Source organism: Lagopus leucura, unplaced genomic scaffold, assembly GCF_019238085.1.
Source record: "Lagopus leucura isolate 7727_CA_CO unplaced genomic scaffold, USGS_WTPT01 Super-Scaffold_100012, whole genome shotgun sequence".
Taxonomy (NCBI): Eukaryota; Metazoa; Chordata; class Aves; order Galliformes; family Phasianidae; genus Lagopus; species Lagopus leucura.
The window spans coordinates 7,509,731-7,528,051 of NW_024962267.1; the positions used below are offsets into that span (position 1 = coordinate 7,509,731).

The 18,321-nt window shown below is 40.1% G+C and overlaps 1 protein-coding gene across 2 annotated transcripts in view; it reads left to right on the forward strand.

Moving 5' to 3' along the window:
* UBE2E3 (ubiquitin conjugating enzyme E2 E3) overlaps window positions 1-14,466 on the forward strand; it is a 56,409-nt gene extending 41,943 nt beyond the window's left edge. Inside the window, exons 3-6 of one of the 2 annotated variants that reach the window (XR_006179617.1) lie at window positions 8,273-8,405; window positions 10,201-10,348; window positions 11,925-12,179; window positions 13,587-14,466. Coding sequence is in view for 1 of the 2 variants with exons in the window: in XM_042874744.1 (XP_042730678.1) it covers window positions 8,273-8,405; window positions 10,201-10,348; window positions 11,925-12,022 (379 nt within the window). In the remaining variant the exon portion in view is untranslated. Of the gene's footprint in view, window positions 1-8,272; window positions 8,406-10,200; window positions 10,349-11,924; window positions 12,563-13,586 lie in introns of those variants that run through there. The other variant, XM_042874744.1, reaches the window with a different exon arrangement.
* Window positions 14,467-18,321: the final 3,855 nt, after the last annotated feature.

Genomic DNA, 18,321 nt, shown 5'->3' on the forward strand with positions numbered 1-18,321 from the left:
ACAGCCTTTTCCTAGTTACAAAGGTTTCCACCAGACTTCTGCAATTTCAAGTTAGCTATCCTACGCAGGGAGCACCAGCATTACTTTTTCTGTTTCGTTAAACTGTGCAGTCTTTGATGTACAAATGAATGGAGGAAGTATTTAAAAGGAATAATAGAATTACATTTGGAAGCATGTGTGTTCTGGATGGTTAGAAAGACTGCACTGTGAACTGACTTCAGTGATGGCAATACAGGCTTCTTTTGAGGGAGAATGTTCAGTGCTTGCTATTTAAGAGCATGACTATCGAGCAGCATTCAGGAAGGCAGTAAGAAACATCTAAAAGCATAAAACTAATATTAATGTGTTAAAAGGTCATTAAATCCCTAAGTGGATGCCTCTTACTCGGTATTAATGCTTTTCAATGTAGGCAGTTTGCCCTCTCTTCCCTTTGTGTGTGGGCAAGCTATAACTTTGTTGATGAAGATGAAAGCTGATTTTTAATAAATCATGTTCACTAAAAGGTATTTTCTCACTTTGTGATATTAGAAGAAAGTTTTTCCATGACACTAACACCATTCAATAGTTTAATCGTCGAGTTTGCCTTTAGACTTGAATTGTTGAACTGTGATGATTTTCTAATAAACTAATGTGCTTTCTCCATTGGAAAACACTGTTTATACGTAGAATTCTTGGGATTTTTTGGCCAAATATATATTTCTTAAAAAGAAAGCATTTTAATATATTGATCAGTATTTCTAATAGCTTAATAATACGGTATTTTGGGTAGGAAGCAGGGGACTTCATTTTGACAGCTTTAATTGACTTGCAGGCTTAGTCTGTTGAGAACTTCCAGTTGTTATTTTCTGGGCATAAATCTTTGTAAGTTGACTACATATTTAAAGCTAGTTGTATTTTAAGATCAATTAGATCCTTCCGTGAAATTGATTGTTTTAACTGTTCATCAGTCTGAAGCAGCAGTCTGAAGTGTGTAAAGGATGCTGGGAATAATGTGGGAATAATGGATTTTTTTTTCATGACATTAGAAGTGTCACTGAAAATATTGGTAGTGATCCTGAACTAGATGTCTCAATGTCACTTAACTTCTCGACTTGAAAATTTTTGCATTGAATGATGGAATTAATCAATTCCATCATGGGCAGACATCTGAAATGATGAGTGTACCATTCCCCAGGTACTGTGTGTTTCTATAAGTATGGATTGCTAGCATCATTATAGATGGAGGCTGCAACACATTAAAGAAAAAATACGCACATATCCCGGATAAGTTTTGTTTTGTTAGTTGAGAAGCATCCCGTGTCATGAAAGACAAGCAAAATTTGCCATGTTTCCTAAATACAGGTTCATCAGCATGAAACTTTGAGCGGAGGGAAATTCTGAACTGTATGCCTGTAGACAAATTTCTTTGGCAAAGACCTTAGCACAAACAGGTTTGTACCCATAACAAGAGGGCAACATACTAGTGCTACTGCAGTCTCAGTTGTGGTGACAGGGAGCTTTTAATTTATCCTAAATTAGGACTAGTTTGTTATGAACATATGTTTCATTAAACTGTGCAGTCTTTGATGTACAAATGAATGAAGGAAATATTTAAAAGGAATAATAGAATTACATTTGGAAGCATGTATGTCTTCAACATATGTTGAAATAGCAGAGAATATTTCCTTTGCTGACTGTCCTCTGTGTTTGATAGAGAGCATAGATAAGAGCTGTGGTGCATTTGTATGAAAGAGTTCTGTACAGACTTCAAGGTATTTAAAATAAACCTAATATTCAGCATGAATTTTCTTCATGCCAGTAAGCCCTGTGATTTCTGTTTTTCAAAAACAACTCGTATTTGATAAACTTTCTATATACTGCCTGAATAGTAGATGGTTATTTACAACTCCTCTCTCAAGAGCACTGACAGAAACAATCCGATACGTTTTGTTACTTGGTTTAAATCCAGTATTTATGTTGTAGTTTATCAAATTACATTCTGAGGATAGTTATTTTTTTAAACAAAAATTACGGAACTTGACTTGTAAAAGTGACTATGTTTGTTCTGGAAAATGGAGAGAACCTGAGTAGATTTCTAAGAGCATCAAGAAAGGTCCTAGGAACCATCAGGAATACAAATAGGAAGTTAATATTGAGCTATTGTAGCAATAAACTAATTTAATGGGGCTTTTGGTAGTAGAAAAACTATCTGCCTTCCAAAACGCATTACTTGGGGTATCACCATATTACAGCTGTAATGGAATTATCAAGTGGTTTGTTAGCCAGCTTTCTTTAGTATCAGCACTGTGTATTCTCCTACTAATAGCAAGTTTAGTGCTGGAAGTTTTCATTGTCTAAAATCTTCAAAAATCATCAGTTTGGCTCCTTTCTCATTAGGGTAATTAATAGCCAGTGTATACTCTGTCAGATTCTCCTTGTGGAGATTCTCCAATCTGTCCTGAACCAAGCATAACCACATGATTACATTTCTAACCCAGACCATGCTATCTGAAATTTATTATGCCCTTTTATGCTGCCTGCAGGAGGACAATTGATACCTGAATAAGCATGAAGCCTGGTGTTACAGAGCTGATCCATTGACATTTTGGATTGGCAAAGTTGGTTTACAGTGTATTAGTCTTTCCTTTGAGTAACCATGCTGCTTTTGATCTGGTTGTAAGAGCTCTAAAGTTGGATTTACTGCTGCATCGAACCATGGCCTCAGGCACAAGTCCTATTTCACAATCAGCAAAATTAGCAGGGGATCCCTAAGTTAAAAATAGGCACTTTTTTAGCAGTAATTTCTAGACTTCAGTCTTAAGGGCATGATACTCTTTTAAGGAAATGACAGAAGCAAAGGTTTGTACAGTGAACTCGGTTCCATATAGCTTAAGTTACAAAGAGTCTCTATGGATCTGCTAGAAGCAGTAAATAACCTTTTTCAGCTGGCAGATATAACAGATAATTCAGTGGCAGATAAAATAATAACAGTTATAGCTATATAAATAACACAATAGACTGAAGCCTTTTCTTTGTAAGAAATTGTACATAACCCAGAAATCTTGTAATATTGAGTACTTTATCAAAAAGCATTTTCAATGTGAATTTGATGTAATGCCATAGACAACCCACTTGTGTCCTACCACAGCAAAATGCTACCATCAAAAAATCATTGCTACACTTGAGGCTGTTGCTAATGAAAAGAGTACACTTTCTGTGCTTAGAGGGTGTATTGTTCAGATGCTGTAAGTATAAGTTCTCAGGCTCTGGCACTGATGATATGAATGCTGAACACAAGTAATCCTCTGGATTACTTGAAGCCATGGAAATTAGGCGCTGAGAAATAAGGTAAATGGAAATTGCTGTCCATCTTTAACGTTAATTTCTAATGGTCACAGTACTGGAAGCCACAAAAGTATGCCTTTTAATTAATGTTCATTTCATTAATGTTCATTTCATTTGCTGTGAATTGTAACTAGTAATATAGAGGAGAATCTCCAAACCTGAGAAGATTAAGAAAAAAGATAATGGATACATTTTCTTCAAAATGTTAAAAATAGCAAAGCAGGAAAATAATCTGAGCAACAACAAAGGGACATATTTCCATTCCTTTCTTTAAAATATAACTAGTATGGGATTTGTGCTCTCCAGGCTTCACACAGTAACATCCTGGATATGGGCCCTACAGACCCAAATTGTTTCTCATAATAAAGCATGATGTGGAGTCAACATGAAATCCAGTTAACTTACATTTTCCTTCATCCTTTTTCTTTGTAATTATCACAGCCTCAGCACTATGAAGTTCTATCACCATATTTGGAGCACTGTGTTTTAGAAGAGTGCTGTTGACAGTCAAAGCGTATCTAGTGAGTGCAGCATTTAGAGAGCAGCATGCTGCTAGCATCGTGCAGATTGCAAATTTCTTGTCCTAGTTTCTCACCCTGCAGCTGGTTCCATATGGGCAGCTTTAATGCACTTTCATAACGTGAACTGTAGCAAATACAGAATTCTCATTTCTGTAACCACCATGCTGGGAGTCTCACAGACTACTTGCTGGTGTTAATGCTGCTGCATCCATCTGAATGTTCACAGCACCGTGCTGGAAAAGCCATTCTTCATCAACATGAAACCTGAGAGCCAGGGTTCAGTAGTGTTAGGTTTAAAGGATCTGGTGTCACCCCATAGGCTCCTAGAGTTTAACCTCACATCTTCTCAAATTCACCATCTGAAGTCACACTTGTAAATTAAATCTCTTCAGCTGACTAGCTTGGATGGAGCACTGTTATAAATCCTCTGTCTTAAGTTGATCAGGTATAGATCCCTCAATGAAGTATGCAATGAATATTTGCTTGGGAAGCAGATATAGCCGGTTAACTTTATTCTGTCAATTTATCTACTTTATTAAAAAAAAAAAAAAAAAAAAATCAATGCAGCTTCTATGTGTTAAGTAAGAGCCCTTAATTTTGTAAAGCATATTTTCTCATTTCATTTGCTGCATTATTTTGTCTGAGATTTTTTAAAAAATTACTCAAGCTTCTTTTATGAAGAATATACTGATGGTGGCTTTACAGTATTTGTGATGTCCTGCAGCTAATTCAGGAGGGTAGCAGGCTGGTAGCAATGAACTGTGTGTGGTGCCTTCTGAATAATCATCAGATCTGTTGCTCCACCAAGTTTTGATATTTTCAAGGGCAGACTAGAAGAGAAAATTATCAGCAGGGTGATGCTTCCTCATTCCCAGCTTCTAGTCCTGGTCTTCGGCTGTCCTCCATGGAAACAGATGAGTGGGCTTGCACCAAGGTGTGGAGGTTCCCTCCATGCAGCTTCCTATGGGGGAAAGGCCAAGGCAGCAGCTCAGTGGTTCTGTGGCAGAGGGTGCACAACTGGGGCGTCCCTTCTGCTCTGCTCCACAGTCCATCAGATCAGTGTAACCTTGCCATCCTGGCTGGGTAAAAATGGCTGCAAAGGCTGAGCTGCTCTGAGTAGCTCTGATGTATTCTGCGGAGCCTCAGGTTCTGAGAGAAACTCAAGTGCTGTTTTGTTTGCTTCCAAAAGAGATTATCTTGGTACATATACAAAACGCAAAACAACCTGTGGCTGGATGTGGTCTGAGTGGAAACACACTACTGGTAAAGCCAAGTGATGTCTCAGCTCTCTAATCTTGTCTCTCACACCAGTAATATCGTAATAGATGGAGTTCAGGGGTTGTTAACAAAGCCCACCGATATTTTACACCACTGGAAGTGAGATACTTCTTCAGCAGTTAAACAGAAATTTCACAAACCTCTGTCAATTGTAATGAAATAGAAATTTCACAAACCTCTATCAATTGTAATGAAATTGTTCCATTTAACAATTTTCTTCTTTATCTGAGTGCATTTATTGTTACAGCTTTGTATTACTTTTGACACTGCAGCGATGTTTTCTCAACAGCAAGCTGAACAAGGTGTTTTCTTCTTCTTACAAGGATAAGAATCCCCCTTCTCATGTTATAGCCTGGTCCATTTATATGTTGCTAACCACAGCATAGGAGAGGACAGCAGAGAGTAACAGGCAGAGAGTTATTGCACTTAGCTTCTGGCTATTAACTGATAGATGCCCTTGTTCTGACTCGATGAGTGATTACCAGATAGTTGGGCACCAGTCCGGGTGCTGTAGCCACACTTAATTGTGACTGATTCATTGGGCTGAAATATGTCACTAATTTAATTCAGCTATTTCATTAATCTGATTGAACTGCATCCAGCCATTAGAGGTGTATGAAAGAAAGGTATCTGACACACGAGGCAAGAACACTAACCTCTGCATTAAACTATAAAACAGCCATTAGGACATCTAATGCCCACATTGAATTGCTCCATAGAAACTTGGTTTCCAAGCATAATACTAATTAGCTATAAGCTTGATGAATGTCAAGAATTAATTAAAACATTTCAGTGGCCTGTGTGGGTTTTAAATATCATCATTATTGCCCCCAATATTTTCAGTTCATACACTAATTGCTTTATAGAGAGCACGCATGGAATTATCTCTTGGAGTGACTGAGGGGACAAATGGTTCACTGTGTCACTGAACATGCCCCTCCTTGCCTCTGGATTTCCCTTTCTCCTAAAACATACGTACAGTTTTTCTTCCACTTCTGTGCATGTATTGCAAATAGAAAGGTAAGATCTGTGATTTTGGACCCAAATTTTATTTTGACAGCACTTTTAATCTTCCTTTCTTAGCTGTACTCTGGAGGCCAGCACAGTTGTTGTTACCTATTTTCATTCTGGCAACAGGAAAATAGCTGCAGTTCCATCAAATGACCTTTTTGTTTTAAATTAAGCAGGATGTCAGCCAAAACCCTTGATTACTTTTGTCCTGTTAATAAAAGGCCTGCAACAGTTTAGACATTTAGGACATGAAGTAGACATAAAATAAAAAACATTTTGGGAAATTAATAATTGGAAGGCAATTGATAATTAGAATCAGCTTTTGGTTGTTTCTTGAACATGATCTTCATGTAAAAATAACCAAGTTTTCGATACAGGAATTGTAGATGCATAGTACAGACTGCTCGTATTCCTTCTCCCTGATGAATGTTTCCACATATTTGGCTGCCTAGTAAGGATGAGTGTCCAACATGCCATTTTATAGACTGCAGCCATATGTATGACAAATGTACGAGATGACAAGACATGGGAAGAGCCATATCACCAGGAAGGCTTGTAAGAAGGCTTCTGAGTGTTGAGCAGTGCCAGAAACCACAAACTGCCTACAGCTTATTGCCTTAGGCTTCACTTTATATATCTGATGGTTTCTGTTCCATGGACCTCAGAGGGAGGGAGGAAGATGTCAGTAGTGCATGGGAGACTGCTGAATGCGGAGAACTGAAAGAATCTTTGCAGTGCCATGTTGTTGCCCTTTCTGTGGGAATGTGATGGACTCACAGAGCCTCCATGAGCTCAGCGTTGTTCACAGCAGTCTGTTTGGATCTCAGCAGTTTGGACTCGAGGACTTTTTGTGGGACCTTGGTTTAGTTTCTACACTGTGATTGGTTTCAGGAAACAACATTTTGCTTTCATTTAGTATTTATTTTGTGAGGAGGTATAGATGATTGCTGTGTCATAATAGCATGAAGTATGGTGTTGAAGCACTGCTTATTATTCCTTCTTTTAAAAATTTAATTAAATAGTTTTGCGACAGCTCTTTCCCTAGTGAGAAATGTGTTCAGTATTGTACTTCTTAAAATAAACTATTATGGGCTAGTTGTCTAAATGCCAATTGCTTTGAGGCATAACATATGTAAATAATGAAGAAAACTATTTGATTTGACAGTGCTGTAAGAAATTCAGTTCCAGGTTACTTAATCCTATCCTTCTCATCCCCAGTTTTCCTATTCAAGGATGCTAATTTCACTCTGTAGCATGTGAAAGATGCCTAGCAGCATATTTGTAGGTAACATTTTGTATGAAAGCATGAACAATTTAGTGCTCGTAGAAGAAGAGGGTGGTTGAGATACACAATTCCTTCTGTGCTGGGATATCGTGTTATTGGAAAAACACAACGTAGAAGCTCAAAGTAACCATATACTTGAGAGAACAGATCTGGTGATAGCTTCAGACTGTCGCAGAATCATAGAATCACCACGTTTGGAAAAGACCTCTAAGATTATCCAGTCCAACCATTCACCTATCACCAATATTTCTCACTAAACTGTGACTTTCAGTACAACATTTGCATGTTTATTGAACGCCTCCAGGCTCAGTGACTCCACCACCTCCCTGGGCAGCCCATTCCAATGCCTGGATACCCTCTTGGAGAAGAAGTTTTTCCTAATATCCAACCTGAACCTCTCTTGGCACATCCTAATCCTATTGCTAGTTACATGGGAGAAGAGGCCGATCCCCACCTCACCACAGCCACCCTTCAGGTTCAAGATTACTCTTGAACCTCCTCTTCTCCAGACTAAACAATCCCAGTTCCTTCAGCTGCTCCTCATAAGGCCTGCTCTACAGACCCTTCATCAGCCTTGTCCAGCCATTCATGGGCACTCCATTGCACTGCTTTATCTCCAGAGGCATGAGAACCCTGGGGCAGCAGAGAGCTTAGCTACTATGTTTGTTTAAAACACTGAAATTAGCTGGGAATCAGAGAGATGTTGAAGGTGTATCAGTGGTTAGTATTAAAACAAAATGAGTTTAGAAGGAAATTTGTACAATACCTCTCGCAAATGTTTTTCTGACGCTCTTTTTTTCTCTCATCTCTCTCTGTCTCTCCTCTTCTTTTTCTTCTTTTTTTTTTTATGCAGTGCCGGCCCTAAAGGAGATAACATTTATGAATGGAGATCAACTATACTTGGACCTCCGGGTTCTGTATATGAGGGGGGCGTTTTTTTCCTGGATATCACATTTTCATCTGACTATCCATTCAAGCCACCAAAGGTAAGGGTAAGGTTTTTACTGTGCTCTTTGTTGTTTGTTTGCTTTTTAGCATACAAGAAAAATTTAACTTGCAGTGAGTGACTGCTCATCACCTTCTGACAGTCAGACTTGTTTATGGTCTTAAAAACTAAATGGTCCAAAATCTTGGCTTGCTATTCCAGAAAATCCTGTGTCTAATTTATTTTTTTATTATCACAATCAATGCTGATTTCCTAGTTTTTACAAGCCACAAATGACATCATCCTTCTGATAAGGAGTTAATGTGAAGTACACTGATTTTAATTGAAGACCACGTGAGACCTTCTTATGCTTCCTTCATTTCATTCAAGCTACTAAAATACATATAAAATAAACTTCTCTGTATTATGAACCAAATTTTATATTGTATATTTTTACATTACTGTTAGCCAAAAAAAAAAAAAAAAAAAACCAACACCAAAAAGCCAGCAAAAGTAATATTAGACAGGCAGCTGAAGTATGGTATTGTGACTTGGAGTTGTGTAATTACTGTGATGACTTCCATTGTTGTAAAATGTCAAAATATATACTACTAGATAGATCAGCAGATTGATTTGATAATATTTTTCTGCAGAAGTTTTTTTTATAAAATGAAGCCAATATTAACTTCAATTAAAGTTTCATTTCCTTGCTTAGAAACAGTATGCATATTTAAGGAAATATTATTTCCTAATAGGTGTCAAAGACATTAGAGGTCATTCTGTTCTCACTTAATGCCAAATTACAAAGCTTGAGCACGGCATCAGAAAGGACACTGTCAACATTCACAAATGGCAAATACAGTCTACAACAAAACATTTCTACAACTTGAGGCTCCTGTGGCCATCACATTGTTAATATAAATGCATCATCTTTCTTTCATTCCCAAAAGCATTACAGCAAATAGAACAATATACCCTCCATGTATTTCACACTCATCCGAAATTCTCAAAATTCTGTTCCATGAGTTAAGATTGTTATAATGAAATTATGCTGGGATCTGGTCAAATTTCTCATTACAGTCATTTGGATTATTTTAAAGAGCACAATCATTTTTGAACTGTCAGTAGTTTGAAGAACAGTCGTGGACTCCACCCCCAACCCCCACTCCTCATCAGTGTGAGAAAGAAAATTTTCCTCATCTTGTGCTATGTGTAATTAAAGTGTTTAAATGTTTCTAACTAATCTCTGTAAAATAATACATATTTTAACAAAACTAGTCTGTAATATAGAAGAACAAGGATGGTGTCAGTTCAGGGTGTTTTGTTTTAGATGTATGTTATATTCTACTGAAAGGTATTGAAAAGATTTCACTGCTAGTTTGGACATGAATAATATAACATTCCAATTTAAAATATTAATTTTCATGGTCTATATTTGAATTTGGAAAGAAAGGAAAAGATCAACTAATGCTTCACATGCAGCCAAGATGTGTCTACTTTTTCAGCTTTGGTAGCTTCAATAAAGTTTTGTTTCTGATTAGACAATTCATGGCATGCCATGTGTTCATGAATTAGCATACAGGGCTACAGAGTAGACTCTCATTTTTGTGAGTACCAGACAAAGAGCTTGTGTAAGAGCAGTCCATGCACCCAAGATCTCCTTGGTAGTTTCTTGTAAGTAGCTGTGGCTACAATGAATATGCATTCTTCGGTTGCAGAATGTTGCTTTAGAAAGTGAGCAGAGAGGAGCTGCCTCCCAGAGACTCTGCAGAACAGAGAAGGGCCCTCAGGGACTAGGGGCAGTGCAACTTGGCAACACTGAATGACTTTTTCTGTCTCTTGTGCTGCAATTCTAGGTTACTTTCCGCACCAGAATTTATCACTGCAACATCAACAGTCAGGGAGTCATCTGTCTGGATATCCTAAAGGACAACTGGAGCCCTGCTTTGACTATTTCAAAGGTCCTGCTGTCTATTTGTTCTCTCTTGACAGACTGCAACCCGGGTAAGGAGCTGACAGTTTTCTGGGCATCATCTCCTAGTCATTTTAATTACTTTCCATGGAATATAATTTGTATATTTGATTGTATTTACATCAAATCAAAGTTGAAATCAAATCAAGGCTGAAACAGTCCTGGTTGGATACTATGCTTTTCAGTCCTGTGGCCCAATAGAAAATAGCATTAAGCCCATTTATTTCAAAGGTGTGCTGGAGAAAACGGAGTTATGTCTCTGAAGGTCTGTATCCCAAAAGCTGTAGCAAATGAATGGTAGATCTAGCAGTGTGGCAAAGTTCTCTGAGTTACAAACTCCTAAATGATTCAGGTTGGAAGTGGCTGCATGAGGCCTCCTCCTCTTAGGACAGCAATTGAAATGTGCAGGTGACAATGTTTAGAGAGATTTTATCTTTTTCAAAGAGAGTTCCTTATTCCTGTTGGGAAGAGGGGAGCTTAACTAGAAGCAGCAAAATTCTCAGCAGCAACTGCATGGTGAGCGTTGTTGTGTAATGAACACTAATTGCGTTCGGTCAGCAGAGAAACTAAGAGGTGGTGCCAAGATGACAGGTCATTCACAGGAGACCGGTAATGAGCAGGAAGAATTGGATTAGTCCCTTTGATACAGAATTCTGATGACTCTTGGATCCCTTGGTGTATCTCCTGCCATCCTCATGCCTAATGTACTCCAGCACTGTAACGGGAGGAAGCCAGCCTGCACTCATCTAGTGTAGCAGCCCCTCTAAAGGAATGCAAGGTGTCTGGCTGGGGAAAGCAGTGATGGTGCAATTCATTATGTCCTCCATAGGGACAGTGGTAAGGCATATTTCAGAGGATGTCCCTCACAGGTAAGTTTCCATCAGGCAAAGGGTGGCTGGTGGATGATGCATCCTGGAGTTAGTGCATGGAGCTTTTCAGCCCCAGCACGTAGGCTCTGCTTACGAGGATCTTGATCTCCTTGAAATTAAGAAGTTAAACTACTTTTTTTTTGCTGAGACTCACAAGGAAATTGTTGTACCAATCGGTTGTTTCACTACCTCCAGCTGGCAGCATACCTGTCTGTACAGATGTCTACCCTCCTTTAGAACATTAGGTCTTCTAAAGAGTAGAAGGTTTTCTAGGAAGGTTTTTATTTTCAAAACATCAGTTGTTAAAAATATGAACAAATTGCACCTGACAAAATGGTATCTGGATTGCTGGTGCTCTTACAAAACTTCCCACCACGCCTTCTGTCAGGTTTTGGCTGAAAGGAGCAGCTGTAACTTTTGGACACAGGTGTCTGCCTGCCATTTGACACACTAACAACTAGGTAACCCAAACAGATTCATTATTTTTCTGTTTGTTGTGTGCTGTATCTTGGAAGAGCCTCGCTACATTTCATAGCATTTTCTGTCTTAACGAAGATTTTATTTTGAAATAGATTATGCGTATTAAATGACAATAGGGTTGGATTTTGTGGTTTTTTTGTGCGTGCATTTTTTTAGGGGAGTTGGTTTGTTATTTCTCTTTCATTGTTTTTTGTTTTGTTTTGTTTTGTTTTGCTTATTGTGGAGTAATTTCTAATGCATCTTCTCCTGCCCTTTACAGCTGATCCTCTGGTTGGAAGCATAGCCACTCAGTATCTGACCAACAGAGCAGAACATGACAGGATAGCCAGACAGTGGACCAAGAGATATGCAACATAAATGACAAACTACTTGTGCAGTGTGAAGGTGCGGAAGGCAACTTTACAGTGTGCAACAAATCTTTATAGCCTTTACAATACGGACTTCTGTGTATATGTTATACTGATTCTACTCTGCTTTTATCCTTTTGAAGACTGGGATATTGCCTCCCAAAAAGGTAAATGCTATCAAGAGTAGAAATTTGTAGCTGTAGATTAGTTATGTTTAAAACGCCTACTTGCAAGTCTTGCTTCTTTGGGATATCAAAATGTATTTTGTGATGTACTAAGGATACTGTTCCTGAAGTCAACCAAATATTATAGTGCATTTTAGCCTAATTCATTATCTGTATGAAGTTATTAAAGGTAGCTGTAGATTACTAGGAATTATGTCATTTGTATTAAACCCAGATCTATTTCCAATATGTGGTACATGCTGTTGTGAAAACTGTTTTAACTTTTACCTTTGTCAGTTTGTAATGAAAGGATTTCCTTTTTCCCTTTGTAGCTCAGAGAGCACCCAGTGTATCATCTCAAACACAATAAACATGTTCCCCAAGGAGTAGTTTCTTTGTTTTCCTATTTTAAATTAATATTTGAAAAAATTTAATTATAGTAACAAGGCAGGGCTAATGTATCACAGATCCCTGTGGATAATCTTTAAATTAATATACATAAGCAAAGGCTTGCTATAAATGTTTAATGCACACCTGTGGATTGTTTAAGTTTTCCCTGGGTTTTTTTGGTTTGGTTTTATTTTTACAGAACAAATGTCATTTCCATAATTTCCTTAACTGCTCAGCTCTTTTTCAAGTTGCAATGAGAGCATTGCATATGCTTCCTCCAAAAGCTAATGTAGCTGGTTGCTTCAGGGCCAGACCTGTTCTTGTAAGAGCTGGCCTGGTCTTGCTACAAACTCTTTTTTGCAGGACCAGAGCCCAGTTACAGATGGTCTGATGCTTTTGTGTCAGACTAAAGCAAGTCGGGCTTGCTAATCTGGAGAACCACAATTGTCCATTGAAAATGGTCTTCCAAAGCACGGTTAAACACTAGTCTGTCCACAAGAGAAAATAGTAGAATAAACTTCATCAGATTTTTATGACAGAAAAAAAAAAAACGCTAGTGAAAATGCAAGATGTAAAACTTTTAGACTACTTTTCCCCTCCCCTCTTCATTTTCTGGCTTGGAAATTTTGTAACATCTGTAAGTAATGAAGATACAGCTTTATAGCACATACAGTAGAGTCACCAATAGTTTTATAATTTAGTTTTTGTAGGTTGCCAGTCACACCATCGATTATACAAAAAGATATTTGATCCCTTTAAATCATATTTAAAATTACACCTGATGTTAAAGTTTACTGTTCCCTTTACTGCCTGGTGTTTTTGGAGATAATGTAGCACTTCCGTCAGTAGGATGCTCTGCTCACTTAATATATGAAAAATGAATGTTAAGTTTAAATACTAAAGCAATAGAAAAAATGTTAAAGATTAAATCTAAAGTTAGCCATCACTATATAGATCCCTGTTTTTTGTATCACAACCTTTGATCATGAATTGTCCACCCTACTTTAAATATTTCTACAGATTCCTGAAGGTGGCTTGAAGAACTGCGTATCCCAAATATCTCAACCTAGAAGCCAGTCTCTCTTGATAGCTACAAGATAGCTTTAGACTTCAGGTTATAAAGTGCAAAAGGGAATGAGAAACAGGGGATCTGGCAGGTGAATACACCTAAGTTGGGTAACAGACTAATGCCAGGAAATGAAGTGCTGGAAATCACTGCTGATGGTGACCAGAGTTTCTCATTGTGTCGTTGAACATGTGAGAAATAGCACAGATTGGCAAAGCAACAAGGGGCTATCGCATCCGGGCTGGACATCCACGGTCTGCTCACTGCTGTCCAGTAGTGCACTGCTGTGCTGCGCAGTGCTCGTACACCGCTCCGGTGACTTTCCATTGAAGAGCAAACTATGTATTTCATGTGTTAATTATGTTGCCTACAGAATTTACAGATATTTATATCATGAAATAATATGGTATAAAAAAAAAAAGACAGGTTTTAATTCTAATTTTAATGTATTTTGTTTTTGTATTGTACTGACAACTTAAACTACTGAGGTGTACAAGTGTGATGCCTCATCAGTGTTGCCCCATCTTGCCTTCCTTGCAATTGGATCCTTTACACTGAATTCTCATCCTTTTTCTTTTCTTTCTTTCTTTTTTTTTTTTTTTTTTTTTTTTTTTTTGTTGGTTTGTCATGATTCTGTTCTTTTTTAATGTAGTTTTTTTTTTTTTTGTGCGTGTGTAAATTTTATATTTACTGAAGTAAAGGTTGTTTTTGTGTAAACATTTAAACTTTAAAAAAGAAAAAAGAAAAGCTAATTTTGTTTCTCAAGTTCTCTCTGCTAAAACATGCAGTAGAAAGAAATTTGTATTGTTAAATAAATCAATTAGTTGTTAAAAGCGAATGTGTGTCTGTTTTCACGGGGAGGGGAGAAAGCCCTGCTGGAATTGTATCTGAAATCCCAGTTGTAGAGAGCATCTGATGTTTGCAGAGTGTTTCCTGGTCATGTCAGGGTGAAGTTTGGGCACGACTGAATCAGCACTGATCCTGTTATACGGTTTTATTTTTCAGTTCCATTTTTTCATCACCTGTCACATAGCTTACGCGGCTACGTGTCTGGGAGAAGGTGAATTCGGATGACACAGTGAAAAGGCCAGCTAATGGCCGCGGGTCACCTCTTCCTCTCCATTCTGTGTGGTCTCTGCTCTCTTATCCTTGAGGTTGGAGTCAGGAGTGCAGGAGGTGTCTGTCCCAGGGGACCTATGGGAAGCAGCTGCTCCAGCCGGGGGGCTGGGAGTCTGTGGGGAGCAGAGCACCTTGGCACTTCATGTGTGTAGGAATGGGTGAATTTTATTCACATGAGATAATATATTAAATACAATGGAAAGGCAAATCTGCATCAGCCTAACCTACATGAGTGCCCTGAACTTGCACGGCTTTAGAAGACTGACACCAACGTGCCTAGATGTGACTAAGCCATTAAGTAGCACTGCACATGCAGCCCATGCTATAGCCCAACAAACACTTAGCTCAGCATTGCTTTGCCTGCATTATCCCTTGAACCTTGGCACAGTGGCAGTGCTTCCATTTAATGAGGCTCTGTAGCTCCTGAGGCAGACCAGCAGTTTCCCTGCCCTCTACAACCCAAGCTGAAGCCACCTCCAGCCTGGTGGCCAGGAGAGTCTGCAGCATCACACAAGTGTGTTAAGGGGAGAAGACATCACATAGGAACCCAACTGCTGGTGCTACAGCCTGACCTTGCTGAAATGAGCATAATTAGACACATTCATCTGTAGATCAGGTGGAAAAACAGATAATGCACTAACAGGTAGTTGCTGGAGGACTTGCAGCACTAACAGGCTTTTGCTTTTCTGTCCTAAATGAGCTCATCATCCTCAACTTCTCCATGTGTATCCCTGTGGAGTGCTGCTATGACCAGCTCTTTCACTGGGTAAAGAGAAAGCATCCAACACTGCAGCAGGAATCTACGGGTTCCTTAAAAATAAAACCTGATCCAATTTATGATTTTATGTATCATCATTGTTACCAGCCTTTAATAAGCTCTTTCTCCAGGCTGGAGACTCCTCTTTAATTAGCCTCTCTCTGTGCCAAAGGTTTTCTTCCCATCCCAGTCACTCTTATCTGAGCAGTTCACAATTCTGCAGCAGCCAACTCAAGGCAACGATAGCCATACATTGTACACAGAAGGTGAATTCACAGTTCACCTAGAATCATGTTGCTGGCTTGCTCTGCTTGCTGAATAATCTGTAATACTGCATGCCTTTTTGACCATTGCTTATTGCTTGGATAAAGTTTTTAAACCACATCCAGAAATGCTGGAAGCTCTTTTCTAAGCAATAGGTAATGCATCCATCAGCATAGGCCTGACAAAAGCACCTTTTCCAATATTCTCTAGTTGGTATCATCACTGGATTCACCTGAGATCTGAGCTCCCAGTTCTCTGCATCACAAAATCCTTTACAATGCTTTGCAGTCAGCTTCACTTGAGCCTGCTCTGAGTGCTGCTGCTCCACACACAGTGCTCGAGCTGGGGCTGGAGGTGGGCAGAGGGTAAGAGCCGATGCAGAAGCACCGCGCTGGACAGGTCTGTCTGCCAAGGAGTGATGGGTCCCCGCGGATAAATTATCATCTTGCTTCTGAATGGCACAAATGAAAGCAGCTGCCAACCGTTTTCATCAGGCTGGGCTTTGTCTCCCTCTACAGAACAAATGTCAGGTCATTACTTAAAGAGGAGCTCGGGGCGGGTAAATTTTCCAGAGTGCTGAATGAGCTGTCATGCCAGAGATTAGTTTTCTGGGCTATCATCTTGGTAGACAGGGGTGAATCTCGAGTCCTGTGGGAGACCCTCCTTCCGAATGCAGCAATTGAATGTGTCTCCAGGTGGGCTTGGGTTTATTCAAGCATACAAGCAGTAGGGGAGGGGGTGGGGATAAAGGGGCAGTGGGTGGAAGCGGGATGGAGCTGCTGAAGTACAGCAGTGTGGGGTGCCAGGGAAGGCAATACCATTGTCAGTTTCTGAACGGGAATACACACACGCCTTGTATGGTAGCTGTGGAACAAAGATGTCATCTCCTTACTGCTGGGATATTCACTTGTTATGCATAAGCAGCATTCTCCATCCCATTCACTTCAGGCTGTTGCTGTTTCCAGCTGAATTGTTTCATAAGCACAGATTTAGAGAACTTCAAAACGTTGAGGTATTGCTTAAGCTTCATGCAGATGCAACTGATATTTTACTATAATATGCCCCAAATTGCCTTTCTTAAGTTCCAAGTAAGAATTAAACTACATGGCAGCTCTGGAAGACCACACTATCAGCATATCTGTTACCTGAGGCAGCAGTTATCTCAGTACATCACGTACCTCACAACTGTGCCTACTGCATAATATTTGATCCAAACATTCCTAAAGTAGCAGATGCAAACAAATTAAAAAGACGAAGTACTGACAGAGAGGCTTTGCTGTAGCGAGAAGAGAGATGGAAATCGGCACGGCGCTCTGCTTTCGGGACAAAACAGACGGGACAAACGGGGCAGAACTCATCTGTTATGGCTGACAGACTCCCGGGAGCCGAGCGCGACCAGGAGACCCCGCAGCAGCCGAAGGGAGCGCGTCGAGCGCCGGCGCTGCGCCGGGCGGGGAGCCCCGCTAGGTGTCAGTGCAGCCCCGGCTAGAGCGGACGGAGCGGCTGCAGCGGCCCGGGTGCTGCCCGAGCGCACCGCCCACAGGCACCGAGCCGCAGCCACCTGCGGCGCGACGGGCCGAAGGCGGCCGTGCTCCCGGAGGTTGCCTTGCCCTGCCCCCCGAGGGGGGGACAGTGGGTTCTGTGGTTCCTTCGGCACCCGGTTGCTAAAAGTGAGCAGCTGCAACAGCTCGTTGGAAACAACTTGCAACAGGTTATCAGAAATAGCCCCGTGCTGCTCTGGCTCACCCAAGTTCACCAAAAGCCACTCGCCCAGCTGAGTGGGCTGCGGATGATGTATGTCAGTGCCCACTGTGTCCGACCCTGCTGAGCACCCGTTTGCTCAGGCTGCACATTTACAGCTGTGACAGGGCACTTCGATGGCGCAGGTTTGAAAGAAGAGGCAGTTAAAAGAAGTTAAATATACAGGTCAGAGACCTTCAGTTTGCTTTCAAAGATAAGTCTCTGCAGATGGATAGATTTCATCCAGATGGAGTGAAATATCATGTTGAGTTTCTATTTTCTTCATTAGAATAAATATTAGGGTCCTGGCATTAGAAAGTACTTCTTTCTCTTTTTATAAAATATATTAATTCACATGTCCCACTCTGAAATTGAGCTTAGCAGACAGCTGCTTTTATCTAAGTAACAAGGAGTTTGGCAGTAGCCTTGCTTTCCCTTTTGCGTGTTCTATTCTGCCCTCAGTCCCGGGGAGCAGTCCCCTAGCCTAAAGAAAGCCCTGGGGCTGCTGTGGCTTGAGCAGCAGTCTTCCCTGACACCAGGCTTACAGGCAGACATCTGGCTTACAGGCAGACACTTGGCTTACAGGAGGACACTTGCAAGCTGACCTCAGGTGAACGCTATAAATCAGACAGAGATGATGGATAAACACTTGAAACCCACCCAACTGGCAGTGTTTCTCTAAGGTTCTCATTGAGCAATTGAAGTAGCCACTGATCTTTCAGGCCTCAACCTGTGTTATAATTTCAACACTCCACAAAGAAAGCCATGTGCAATGGGAATCAGACAATGCTCAAAGTAAGGCCTGTGTA